Raw genomic sequence first — 13,384 nt, forward strand, 5'->3', positions numbered from 1 at the left:
GAAGCAGTGTGGCTTAATGGAAAAAGCATGGGCCGAGAATCAGAGGAACTGTATTCTAATTCCAGCTCTGTCACTTGTCTCCTCTGTGACCTTAGGCAAATCATTTAACTTCTCTGTGCCTCAATTAACCTACCTGTAAAATGGGAATTCAATCCTACTACTTGATCCACCTGTGGGTCAGGGACTGTGTTCAACCTGATTACCTCATATCTACTCCAGTGCTTAATAGTAGTAGTTCCTGGCATATAATAAGCACTTAAGCAGTACCCTTAAAAAAATCACTTTTCTCTTCCTCTCTTCCCTCCCCAACTGCCATCTTCAAACATTCACACTCCAGTGGCTCCTTTCCCATTGGCTTCAAGCATGACTTTGTCTACCTATCCTAAAAAACCTTCCCTTGGCCCCACAGCACTTTCCAATTATCACTCCATCTTTCTCCTACCATTCCTTTCCATTCTCTTTGAGTGAATTGAATGCATCCACTTCTTCCCCTCCCTCTCCTTCAATTCTCTCTTGACCACACCCCTGCCCCGCAATTGGCTTCAGGCACCTCCAGTCCAGTAAAACTGCCCACTCTAAGGTCACAGCGTGGCTCAGTGGAAAGAGCCTGGGCTTCGGAGTCAGAGGTCATGAGTTCCACTCCCGGCTCTGCCACTTGTCAGCTGTGTGACTGTGGGCAAGTCACTTAACTTCTCTGTGCCTCAGTTACCTCATCTGTAAAATGGGGATTAACTGTGAGCCTCACGTGGGACGCCCTGATTACCCTGTATCTACCCCATTGCTTTGAACAGTGCTCCGCACATAGACAAATACCAACATTATTATTATTACCTATTCCTTGTAAAATGCCCGCTTAATCGTTGCTGACCTATCAGTTGCCTTTGAAACTGTGGACCACCCTTTTCTCCTGGAAACATCATCAAAGCTTGGCTTCATTGACCCTGTCCTCGCCTAGTTCTCCTCCTAACTTTCTGGTGGTTCCTTCTCAGTCTCTTTTGCTTGCTCCTCCTCTGCCTCCCACCATCTCACAGTAGGGGGTCCCTCATTTCTGGGTCCTCTTCTATTTCTAGATCTCTAACCTCTTCCTTGGAGAACACATTAGCTTCCACAGCTTCAACTACCATCTCTATGCAGATGATTCCCAAATCTACCAACCCATCCCCAACCTCAACTCCTTCTATGCAGTCCTGGATTTCCTCATGCCTTCAGGAAATACCTTCTTGGATGTCTATCAACACCTCAAACCTAACACATCCAAAACAAAACTCCTCATCTTCTGACCCAAATCCTGACCTAGCTTTGTCTTTCCCATTACTGTAGGTAACACCACTGTCCTCCCTGTCTCACAAGCTTTCCTCCCTGTCCCACAAGCACTTAACAGCCTTATCCTCATGTTGCCTTGTAGATAGAACACAGATCTGGGAGTCAGAAGCACCTGGGTTCTAATCCCATCTCTAACACATACCTGCTATGTGACCTTGGGCAAGTCTCTTAGCTTCTCTGTGCCTCAGTTTCCCCATCTGTAAAATGGAGATTAAGATTGTGAATCTTATATGTTATGCACACATCGACCGTGTGCAACCTGATTAGCTTGTATTTGCTCCATTGATTAGTACAGTGCCTGGCACATAGTAATCACTTAAGTAACATTAAAAGAAAGAAATAAACAAATGTTGTTATACATTCACAACATCTCTAGAATCCTTCCTTTCCTCTCCATCCAAACTGCTACCTTGCAGATCCAAACACCCTCCCCCTTCATATCCATCACATGACTACATTCCCCAGTTTCAGATTCCTAGACTTAAAGGAGAGCTTTAAGACTCTCCTCAGTTCTCCGCCTCCTTACCTTCCTGATCTCCAACTAAAACCCTCTAAAGTCAACCTACATACTGACCCCTTACCCATATAATAGTAAAAATAGTAATTGCCATATGTGTAAGCACTTACTCTGTGCCAGGCACTGAACTAAGCTCTGGGGTAGACAGAAGATAATTAGGTTGGTCACAGTCCCTGTCCCACATTGGGCTCACAGTCTTAATCCCCATTTTGCAGATGAGGTAACTGAAGCACAGACAAGTGAAATGACTTATCTAAGCTCACATGGCAGACAAGGGATGGAGCTGGGAGTAGAACCTAGATCATTCTGACTCCCAGGCCCGTGTTCTATCCCCTAGAAGGGAAAACCCTTCTTTTTCATATCCAACAGACCACCACTCTCTCCATCATCAAAGCCCCATTAAAATCATATCATCTCCAAGAGACCCTCCCTGTCTAAAGCTTCACTGACCCTATTCGCCCACCCTTTTGCAACCATTATGCACTTGGATTCATACCCCTTAAATACTTGTTATTCAGCATCCCCACCCAGCCCACAACATTTATGTATGTATTTTTATATTCTGCTATTTCCCCATATCTGTAATTTTGTTAAATGTCCGTCCTCTCTAGTCTGTAATCTCCTTGAAGGCAGGGATGGTGTCTACCAGCTCTATTACACCGCATACCCCCTAGCGCTTAGTACACTGATCTGCACACAGTAAGCACTCAACAATCAGAATTGATTGACATTGACTGATTGGTAATTTAGAGATCAGTGAGAAATTTTTCTCTGGCCTGCGGAATGCCTTTTTAGAAATCTAAGACAAAGGCCAAAGAAAACTCTCTGGATCCACTACTAGAACGATTGCAGATGGAGGTGGGGCGTTCTGGGACAGATGTGTCCATGATGTCGCTGTGGGTCGGAGGCGACTCGTCAACATAAGACAAGACAAAGGCAGGTGATAAGCTTATCATCCTTCTCAGTGAATGTCAAATTCTTCTTGAAAGCAGGCTACTCTAAGAGTGAACAGCTGTGTTTATAATAATAATAATGATGTTGGTATTTGTTAAGTACTTACTATATGCAGAGCACTGTTCTAAGCCCTGGGGTAGGTACAGGGTAATCAGTTTGTCCCATTTGAGGCTCACAGTCTTCATCCCCATTTTACGGATGAGGCAACTGAGACACCAAGAAGTCAAGTGACTTGCCCAAAGTCACACAGCTGACAGGTGGCGGAGCCGGGATTAGAACTCATAACCTCTGACTCCTAAGCCCGTGCTCTTTCCACTGAGCCATGCTTTCTCCTGGCCTAAGATTATGTAGATATATGAATTTTTGCTGCCCTTTGGATGATTACCAAACTAGATATTTTTCATACATCATGAAAAAAAGGGTAGCTTTCTAAAGGAATAGCTGTGTGGAGATAGAAAATAATCTGTGTGGCCAGAAAGAGTACGGGCCTGGGAGTCAGAAAGACATGGGTTCTAATCCCAGCTCCACCACGTACCTGCTGTGTGACTGTGGGGAAGTCATTTAACTTCTCTGTGCTTCAGTTGTGTCATCTGTAAATTGGGGATTAAGACTGTGAGCCCCATTTAGGACATGGATTGTGTCAACCAGAATAGCTTGTATCTACCCCAGGTTTTAGTACTGTGCCTGGCACATGGTAAGGGCTTAACAAATACCATAAAAGACAACCCCCCCCCCCCCCCGCTTGACCTTTGTTGCCAATTCACCGAAAACACTTAAATAATGTAATTAAATTGTGACTTTTTACTAAACTCAAAACTCAGTAGAAAAATTTTTTTGTGGTTTAAAAAAGGTTAAATCTTTTTGGGAAGATAGGTGCCAAGGGACTGAGAACTTTTGCATCCTTTGGACTCCCATCTTCAGTGCTTCCTTTCCATGCCTGCATCTCTTGGTGAGGTGATGGATTGGGCTTTATTTAACTTTTATTCTATTGCCTCTACATAGAATAGTAATCTGTAGAATTGACTCTCCCGGATAGTTTTCACAGTCTGAAATCCCCTAGCCCTTTGCTATTACTCTTTGTAATAGAGTTTCAACAGTAATCTTTTTCTTGTTGTGTTTTTTTTTAAATGTATTGGTAGGTATTATGGACGGCTCAGAAAAATAAAAGTGCACAAAAGCAATGTGACAGTCATGATAGTGTTTTTTTCCTGCTTCTTTCTTACTTTTTAAAAAATGCATCCAACAAGAGCATCCTATTCACCATTCATTTTTCAACATTTGAACAAATGGATTTGCCAGATTCATTGACTAAAACCAAAGTACATAAGAAGTATGGTATTTGTTAAGTGCTTACTATGTGTCAAGCACTGTTCTATACACTGAGGAGATTCAAGTCAATCAGGCCACACCCAGTCCCTGTCCTATGTGGGGCTCACAGTCAAAGTAGTAGCATATACACCCACTGACCAGATATCCAATAAATGACTGAGTAAATGGAAAAATAACTTTATGAACTAATAGCAAATATTCTTAAATCAGATGATTCCACACTGGAAACCATTGGCTACATGATTAGTAATGCTAATCTGTATTCATTTCTGGTATCTGAGATGTTATTTGTGCTATTTTAAAAATGAATATTTCAAAAACAAATCAATGTCTGAACCTAGATTTCTAGGTACACTAAATAACATCACACTGGCGATGAATGTGGTTTATTAATTTCCTGCCTGAAAATAGATTGGCTGCTCAGTGAAGCACATCAAACCTTTCTTCTTATCTACATTATCTACATTATCAGAGTCAACAGCATAGGTCTGGGAGTCAGAAGGACCTAGGTTCTAATTCTGGCTCCATCACTTATCTGCTGTGTGTCCTTGGGAAAGGCACTTCACTTCTTTGTGCCTCAGTTACCTCATCTGAAAATGGGGATTAAGACTGTGAGCCCAATGTGAGACGGAGCCTGTGTCCAACCTAATTACCCTGTATCTACCACAGTACTTAGTACAGTGCCTGGCACACAGTAAGCACTACACAAATACCACAACTATTATTATTATTATTGTTATCCACCTCTGCCTCAAATAGAAACTCCTTACCATCAGCTCTAAGGGACTAAAGCAGCTCTTCTACCTCCCCTCGCTAATGTTCTATTAAAATTAAATTTGCCATGAAAAATGTTTTTCATAGAATGAATTACATCTATATTTTTAATATAAAGAACAATCCAGAAAAGAAATTTTTTTTAAAATTTAAGATAACTCTATATTTTGAGAACTTAGGCAGTTTGAAATGTGAGTAATAGCCTCTACGTGTTTCAAAGTACTGCAACATGTGATAGAGAAGCAGCGTGGCTCAGTGGAAAGAGCACGGGCCCTGGAATCAGGACTCATGAGTTCGAATCCCAGCTCTGCACTTGTCGGCTGTGTGACTGTGGGCAAGTCACTTAACTTCTCTGTGCCTCAGTTCCCTCATCTGTAAAATGGGGATTAAGACTGTGAGCCCCACGTGGGACAACCTGCTTCCCCTATGTCTACCCCAGCGCTTAGAACAGTGCTCGGCACATAGTAAGCGCTTAACAAATACCAACATTATTATTATTATTATTATTATTATTAGTGATAGAAGAGGAGATTTTAAGCCCAGCAATACTGTGTAATATCAATGTTGGATCATTTAAAAATGAATACTGGCCAGAAGTGTCTTAGCAAAGTGTCTTACTACTTAGACTGTGAGTCCCACATAAGACAGGGACTCTGTCCGACCTGATTGACTTTTATCCTCCCCAGTGCGTAGAAGAGTGTTTGACACTTAAGTGCTTAACAAATATCCTACTTATTAAATGCATAGGTTTCATCCAGTGAATTTTTGGCAAATCCATTTGTTCAAACTTCGAAAAACAAATGCTGAATAGGAAGTTCCTGTTGGGCATATTTTTTAAAATAAGAAAAGCAGGGAAAAGAAGGTAGCATAATTATCATTCATTACATTTCTGCATTTCTGTTTTTCTGAGCAGTAGTATTTTACTTAATGCCTTTCCTGTACATCTTCACCAAGACATGGCAAAGGTATGAGATTGGGTTAGGAAGCAGCATGGTATAACAATAATAATAATAATGTTGGTATTTGTTAAGCACTTACTATGTGCAGAGCACTGTTCTAAGCGCTGGGGTAGATAAAAGGTAATAAGGTTGTCCCACATGAGGCTCACAGTCTTCATCCCCATTTTACAGATGAGGTAACTGAGGCACAGAGAAGTTGCCCACCGTCACACAGCTATGTGGCAGAGTTGGGATTCGAACCCATGACCTCCGACTCCCAAACCCGGGCTCTTTCCACTGAGCCACGCTGCTTCCCTACGGGCCTGGGAATCAGAAGATCGTGGATTCTAATGCTGACTTCCCCACTTGTCTGCTGTGTGACCTGGGGAAGTTGCTTCACTTCTCTGTGCCTCAGTTACCTTATCTGTAAAATGGGGATTGAGACTGTGAGCCCTTTGGGGGACAGGGATTGTGTCCAACCTAGTTTACTTTTATCAAGAGCTTAACAAATGCAACGATTATTATTATTCTCATGTCTTCTGGAGTTCTCATATCAGGCTTTGTTCCTGGGGATGAGCATCTGTGCTGGTTTAGGGCCCCTTCAGACCTCAGTGTCAACACACGGGGAAGAGCTGTGGGCACCAAATGCTTTCGCCCTCGGGCCGGCAACTGTCCTGTTTCCAGAGTCAGCCGGAAGTTGCAGCCCAAACTCTGTGTCTTTGGAAGCAATGCTTTCAATGGTTGGAAATATCTGGGAGTAAAATGTACCTATTTTCACTTTTCTTTTATGGACAGATCTTGATCCTTTTCCACCAGAGGAGCGCGCTGAGGTCAAAGTGAAGGAGGGAATCGGACTGGTGCTTCTGTGTGATCCTCCTTACCATTTTCCAGGTATGGGTATAACTATGTCTTAGGATGATGTGGGCCATAATATAAGTGTCAGATCAAGGCTGAAGCCATTACCCATGTTGTGTTTCAATGGCCGAGTTGATAGAGCACCGGTCTGGGACTCAGATGGACTTGGGTTCGAATCCTGGCTCCATCTCTTGGCTGCTGTGTGATCTTGGCTTGTTGCTTAATTTCTTTCTGCCTCATTTACCTCACGTGTAAAATGGGGATTAAGATGGGGATCCCCGTATGGGACAGAGACTGTGTCCAAACTGATTAGCTAGATTCTACCCCATTGCTTTGAACAGTGCTTGACACATAGTAAGTGTTTAACAAACCATTATTATTACATTATTATAATACTATGTTATATTATTATTATCACTATTATTATTATTAAAAAGAATAACTGAACTGGACATTACAAGACCTAGGGTCTAATCCCAGCTCCGCTCCCTGCACACTTGTGTAACCTTTGACATGTCACTTAATATCTCCATACCTAAGTTTTCTTTTCTATAAAATGGGGATTCAGTGCCTGTCCTCTCTCCCCTTTGGACTATGCGTCCTACTGGGACAGGTACTGTGTCTGATCTGTTTGTATTGTGTCTGTCCCAATGCTTAGTACATAGGAAGCACTTAAAAAATGTCACAATCATTATGGTTAGCATTTTTACATTGTGACTATATTTTTGCGGGTATATACTGAATTTGCAAACCTTAATTTTCAGTCTATTTGGGTATTGAAAATATTTAATCACAATGGCAATGTTCAACATGAAAAGCCAAAATAAGAAAAAAATATATAAATATGAGAGAAACGATTGGATGCAGATATTAGGAATCCACTTTGTCACTCGAATATGGCTGGCCAAGGCTGACCAACATCTCACTGTAGTAAGAGAAAATGGACAAATATTTCCATGAATGTAATTATAGTAATTATAGTGTTTTCTTCCTTGATGCTGTCTTCATCCTACCTCATTGCTTGAACAGCCCCAAATTTTTCTGGCAGTTTCACCCAAAATGTGATTCCTGAGGAAAAGGGTACAATTTTTGTGCACCAATCCATTGAAGTAAACAAGCTCAACACACTCTCTAGTTTTCCTATTACCATTCTAAAGGGTTAAATTGAGTTTGCAAATTTACTATAGTTTAGCTAATCCATTTAGCTGCCAACTATCTATTAAACATGTATGGGAAAATTAATCTTTGTAGAAGCAAACATAAGAGAATTGAACTTGATAGCCTAAGAAAGGGAGAAGTCAGAGACAGAAGCACGTAAACATGGCCATGACTTAGTGAGATCCAGTTCCATCCTGTCCAGTATTCTATTTTGAATAGTGGCTGCAGGATGTTTGGAAGATCCATGAGGAGGTTGCCTCCTTCAATCAGTCAATCATATTTCATGAGTGCTTACTGCTTGCAGAGCTCACGGGCAGGGATCATGTGTGCTAATTCTGTTGTAGTGTACTCTCAAAGCACTTAGTACAGTTGTCTGCACGTAGTAAGCACTTAGTAAATATTATCAATTGACTGATTATTTGGAGGAGTAGAATATGACAGAGTTGGCAGAAACATTTCCCGCCCACAACAAGCTTGCGGTCTAGATGGGAAGACACACATTGATATCAATAAATCAATTATGAATATGTTCATGGGTGCTGTGGGGATCAAGGAGAAGTGAATAAAGGGTGCAAATCTAAGAGGAAGGGTGAAGCAGAAGGGAATGGGAGAAGAAGAAATAAGGGCTTAGCCAGAGAAGGACTCTTGGAGATGATGTGCTTTTAATAAGGTTTGTCAAGGTAGGGAGAGTGATCGTCTGTCTTATAGGAAGATGGAAGGCCAGAGGCAGGACATGGATGAGAAGTTGCTGGCAAAATAGGTGAGATTGAGGTACGGGGAATAGGTTGGCATTTGAGGAGTGAAGTGTGTGGGCTTGGTTGTACTAGGAAATCAATGAGGTAAGGTAAGAGGGGGCAAGGTGATCGAGTGCTTTCAAGCTGATGGGAACGTGTCTCTGTTTGATGTGGAGGTGGATGGGAAACCACGGAAGGTCCTTGAAAAGTGGAGAAACATGAACTGAACATTTTTGTAAAAAAGTGATTCAGGAAGCCAAGTGACATACAGACTGGTGTGGGAAGGGGCAGGTGGCATGGAGGTCAGCAAGGAGGCAGATGCAGTATTCAAGGCGAGTTATAATTAGTGCCTGGATCAGCATAGTGGCAGTTTGGATTTCAGAGATACTGTGAAGGTAGAGACAACAGGATTTGGAGACTTGGATTATAAGGGTTGAATGAGAGAGCTGAGTTGAGGATAATACCAAGGTTGTGGGCTTATGGGGCGGGGAGGGTGGTGGTGCTGTCTACAGTGATAAGAAAAATCACAGGGAATACAGCTTTTGGTTGGGAAGATGAGGAGTTCTGTTTTAGACATGTTAAGGTTGAGGCATCGGTGGGACATCCAAATAGAGATGCCCTGAAGGCAGGAGGAAATACAAAATGGCAGAGGAGAGAGGCCAGGGCTGGCGAGGTAGATTTGGGAATCATGTGGGCATAGAGATGGCAATTGAAGCTGTGGGAGCGAATGCGTTTGAAGAACTGGGTGTAGATGGAGACTAGAAGGGGACCTACAACTGAGGCTTGAGGGACTCCTACAATTAGGGGATGGGAGGCAGAGGGGAGTCTACAAAAGAGACTGAGAATAAGCAGCCAGAGAGGTAAGAGAACCAGGAGATGGTAATGGAAAGGTAGGGAGTCTAAAAAAGATTGAGAATAAGCAGCCAGAGAGGTGAGAGAACCAGGAGATGGCAATGGAAAGGTGTCCACAGATTGCAAATCAGTTATGTTCCTAGGATTAAGTCAGAAGTGAAAGCAGTAAAGTAGTAAATAGCCAGATAGTGGGTGGGGAAAGTACACGGTAGGGACACGAAGGATATGGCTCAGAAAATGAGGGCACAGGAGCTACTGACAGGCCGGATAGCACTCTTTCTAGAAGAGCTATAATTTAAGTGAGCCCCTAGCGCGATTAACAAATCTTATCCTCTTCTCCTTTGGACCATTCCAGAAACAATCACCCGAAAATGAGCAGTGTTCCCACAGCAACACCCAATTAACTCCTCGAATGTTTACATATTGCAGCTGCCAGGATCATCTAACACCATTCAATGTGGCATGTCAATTACTGTAGCAAACTAAAATGACAAAACCAATTGCATGGTAAAATTCATCATTAAACCCAATTAAGCAATGCCAAACTGAAAGCAATATTATAGTTATTGAGGTGCAATCTATCTCCTCCTTCCTGTGACTTTTGGCCATTTCACTGCTCAGTATTACCCCTTCCAGAGAGAAGGGAAAAATTCAAAGCCTCCAGGTGTTTTCCACTCACAGCTACTGCAAATGTTTGCTTTGGAAGAAGACTTACAACATAATGCCTAAATTGAGTTTAGAACAGAAGACAAGCCACTATTGGGTCAGAAGACTCTGTGCTGCTGTGCCTCTAGACTGTGAGCTCGTAGTGGGCAGGGAATGTGTCTTGTTATTGTTGTATTGTACTCACCAAAGCACTTAGTACAGTGCTCTGCACACAGTAAGCGCTCAATAAGTATGACGGACTGACTGTGCCATTCACTGATTGTGGCATCACAGTGTCGAGAATAAGGTGATTGTTGCCCTCCCTGGCAATTCAGGTTCAGGTCCCCCACTAAACTGTAAGTTCCTTGAGGGCAGGGATAATAGTAATAAAATAATAATAATGTTGGTATTTGTTAAGCGCTTACTATGTGCACAACACTGTTCTAAGCGCTGGGGGGGTAGATACAGGGTAATCAAATTGTCCCACATGAGGCTCACAGTCTTAATCCCCATTTTACAGATGAGGTAACTGAGGCACCGAGAAGTTAAGTGACTTGCCCACAGTCACACAGCTGACAAGTGGCAGAGCAGGGATTTGAACCCATGACCTCTGACTCCCAAGCTCGGGCTCTTTCCACTGAGCCATGCTTAAAAATGGTATTTGTTAAGGGCTTACTATATGCCAAGCACTGTTCTAAGCACTGGCAATAATAATAATCATGGTGGTATTTGTTAAGCGCTTACTGTGTGCCAAACACTGATCTAAGTGCTGGGGGAGATACAAGGTAATCAGGTCGTCCCACATGGGGCTCCCAATCTTAATCCCCATTTTACAGACGATGAGGTAACTGAGGCACAGAGAAGTTAAATGACTTATCCAAAGTCACACAGCTGAAAAGTGGCAGAGCCAGGATTAGAACCCATGTCCTTTGACTCCCAAACCCGTGCTCTTGCCACTAAGCCACGCTTTTTCTCTACAGATACAAGGTAGTCAGGTTGTCCCACCTGAGGCTCACAGTCTTAATCCCCATTTTACAGACGAGGTAACTGAGGCACAGAGAATTTAAGTGAATTTCCCAAGGTCACGGAGCAGACGAACGGCGGAGCCGGGATTAGAATCCCCGTCTTCTGATTCCCAAGCCAGTTCTCTTGCCATGTCTACCAATTCTATTGTGTTGTATTCTCCCTAGGACTTAGTCCAATGCCCTTCATGAAGGAAGTGCTCAGTAATTCCCCTTGATTAATCTGTTGCTGATCTCATTATCCTTTTAACAAGGACCATCAAATCATCAAATTGTGACATCTGAACGATCACCTTCAATCTTCACAGGGTCAGTTGCAAGGGGTTGGGAGGAGTAGCGGGTAAGACAGAGAAGAGTAAAGTAGAGAGGAATGGGATGCTGCAGGGAAAGCAGAGTGTGATCTTGAGGTAAATCAAGGAGAATCCTCAAGTTTAACAGTTGAGTGACGTTGGCTCCCTTTCCAGCATCAAGACTCACTCTCCCCTGGCTCTCCCTCCCCAATTCATACTTTACCCTGCTAACTGGATCATTTTTCTAAAAAAGACATTCAGTCCATGTTTCCCCAGTCCTCAAGAATCTCCAGTGATTACCACAAGAAAAAATACAAAAAACTCCTTGACATTGGCTTTACAGCACTCAATCAGCTCTCCCTCTCCTATCTTACTTACCTCACTGCTTTCCTACTACACTCCAGCCTGCTCACTTCACTCACCTAACATAGAACTACTCACTGTACCTCGAGCTTGTCTATCTCACACCAACCTCTCACCCACATCCCCCACTTAGCCTTGAACTCCTTCCCACTTCATGGACAAAAGACCACCATCCTCCCCACCTTCAAATCCTTATTAAAATCACATCTCCTCCAAAAAGTCTTTCCTGACTTAAGCCCTCATTTCTCTCTTCCTTCTGCTTCACCCTTGTACAGGGATTTGTGCCTTTAAGCAGTTGATATTCATTCCACCCTTCCACTTATGTACATATCCATAATTTATTAGTATTAATGTCTTTCTCCCCCTCTAGACTCTAATTTCCATGTGGGCAGGGATCATGCCTTCCAACTATGTTGTATTCTCCTAAGTGCTTAATACAGTGCTCTGTACATAGTAAGCACTCAATAAATACCACCAATTGATTGATCAGTAGATTATCTCAGCACCTACATTCAATGTAGAGAAGGAAATTATGAATTTGGATAATCAAAGGTAATATCTTGCAAATTAAATGGTTTTTTTTTACAGTCAAGGGAGATTCAAAATAGTCATTTAGGGTACTATTGTTCTTTTAGATTCTGAGTGATTCACGTTGCTTGTTTTGATGTCAAATGTATGGTCAGGACATAGCAGTATATATTTACTCTACTCCATAGCTATATTCGTAAATGAAAGGAGGAAATTTTTATGATACTGGGGCACCTTGATTTTGGATCAGCACTGTTTAGCCCCATCCTTTTAACATTAAGAGAGCTAGTTTCAGCAACTTGGTTCCTGCAATTCTGAACGTCATCGTTTAAGCAATTGAAGGATTTTGAGCCCCTCCTGTTTGCAAGACACTGCACTAAACACTTGCGAGGGTGAACAAAAGACACGGTCCCTTAGATCAGGGAGTCTAGAATATTTCAAGACAATTTTTCTACCCTAAAATATCTGTTGTGTAAATAGCCCCAACCATTTTTACTACTGTTTTTCTAACAATATTCAATCTTTTTTTTTCAGACGATCTAAGTTATCGTTGGCTTTTAAATGAGTTTCCAGTATTCATCACTATGGACAAACGGCGATTTGTGTCTCAGACTAATGGCAATCTCTATATTGCAAACGTAGAAGCATCTGATCGAGGCAATTACTCCTGCTTTGTATCTAGTCCTTCAATTACGAAGAGCGTGTTCAGCAAATTTATACCACTCATTCCCCTATCGGACCGTAAGTCTTTATTTTGTTTAATTTTTCTGTGCTCTGAGTGTCCTATCAATTGACATTCTGTCTCTCTCCTTCTCATTTCCATTTTATTATGCGATTTGCAGCTCTTAAGTGCTAATATAAACTATGCTTTTCATTTATTCCCTGTTTAATGGCATGACTCCTCTTGAAATAGTACCTTCTTACAAATTAAGCATCGCAATTATTCTTCAGGGAAAAAAATTACAAATGCGTAAATACCACAGCTGGAGAGACTTGCTATGAAATTGGTCCTTTCAAAATGAAATGTTGAAACTCAAGGACACTTAGCCTAAAGGATGAGAAACATTAATAGTACCCGAATGCGTACATAACATTAAAACCT

The 13,384-nt window shown here is 42.1% G+C and overlaps 1 protein-coding gene across 5 annotated transcripts in view; it reads left to right on the top strand.

The window, feature by feature from the left end:
- CNTN1 (contactin 1) overlaps nt 1-13,384 on the top strand; it is a 484,199-nt gene that overhangs the window by 299,775 nt on the left and 171,040 nt on the right. For all 5 annotated transcript variants that reach the window (XM_029058335.2, XM_029058336.2, XM_029058332.2 and 2 more), the window contains 2 exons: nt 6,631-6,726; nt 12,817-13,023. In XM_029058335.2, the coding sequence (XP_028914168.1) occupies nt 6,631-6,726; nt 12,817-13,023 (303 nt within the window). The remainder of the gene's footprint in view (nt 1-6,630; nt 6,727-12,816; nt 13,024-13,384) is intronic.

Source organism: Ornithorhynchus anatinus, chromosome 2, assembly GCF_004115215.2.
Source record: "Ornithorhynchus anatinus isolate Pmale09 chromosome 2, mOrnAna1.pri.v4, whole genome shotgun sequence".
NCBI lineage: Eukaryota > Metazoa > Chordata > Mammalia > Monotremata > Ornithorhynchidae > Ornithorhynchus > Ornithorhynchus anatinus.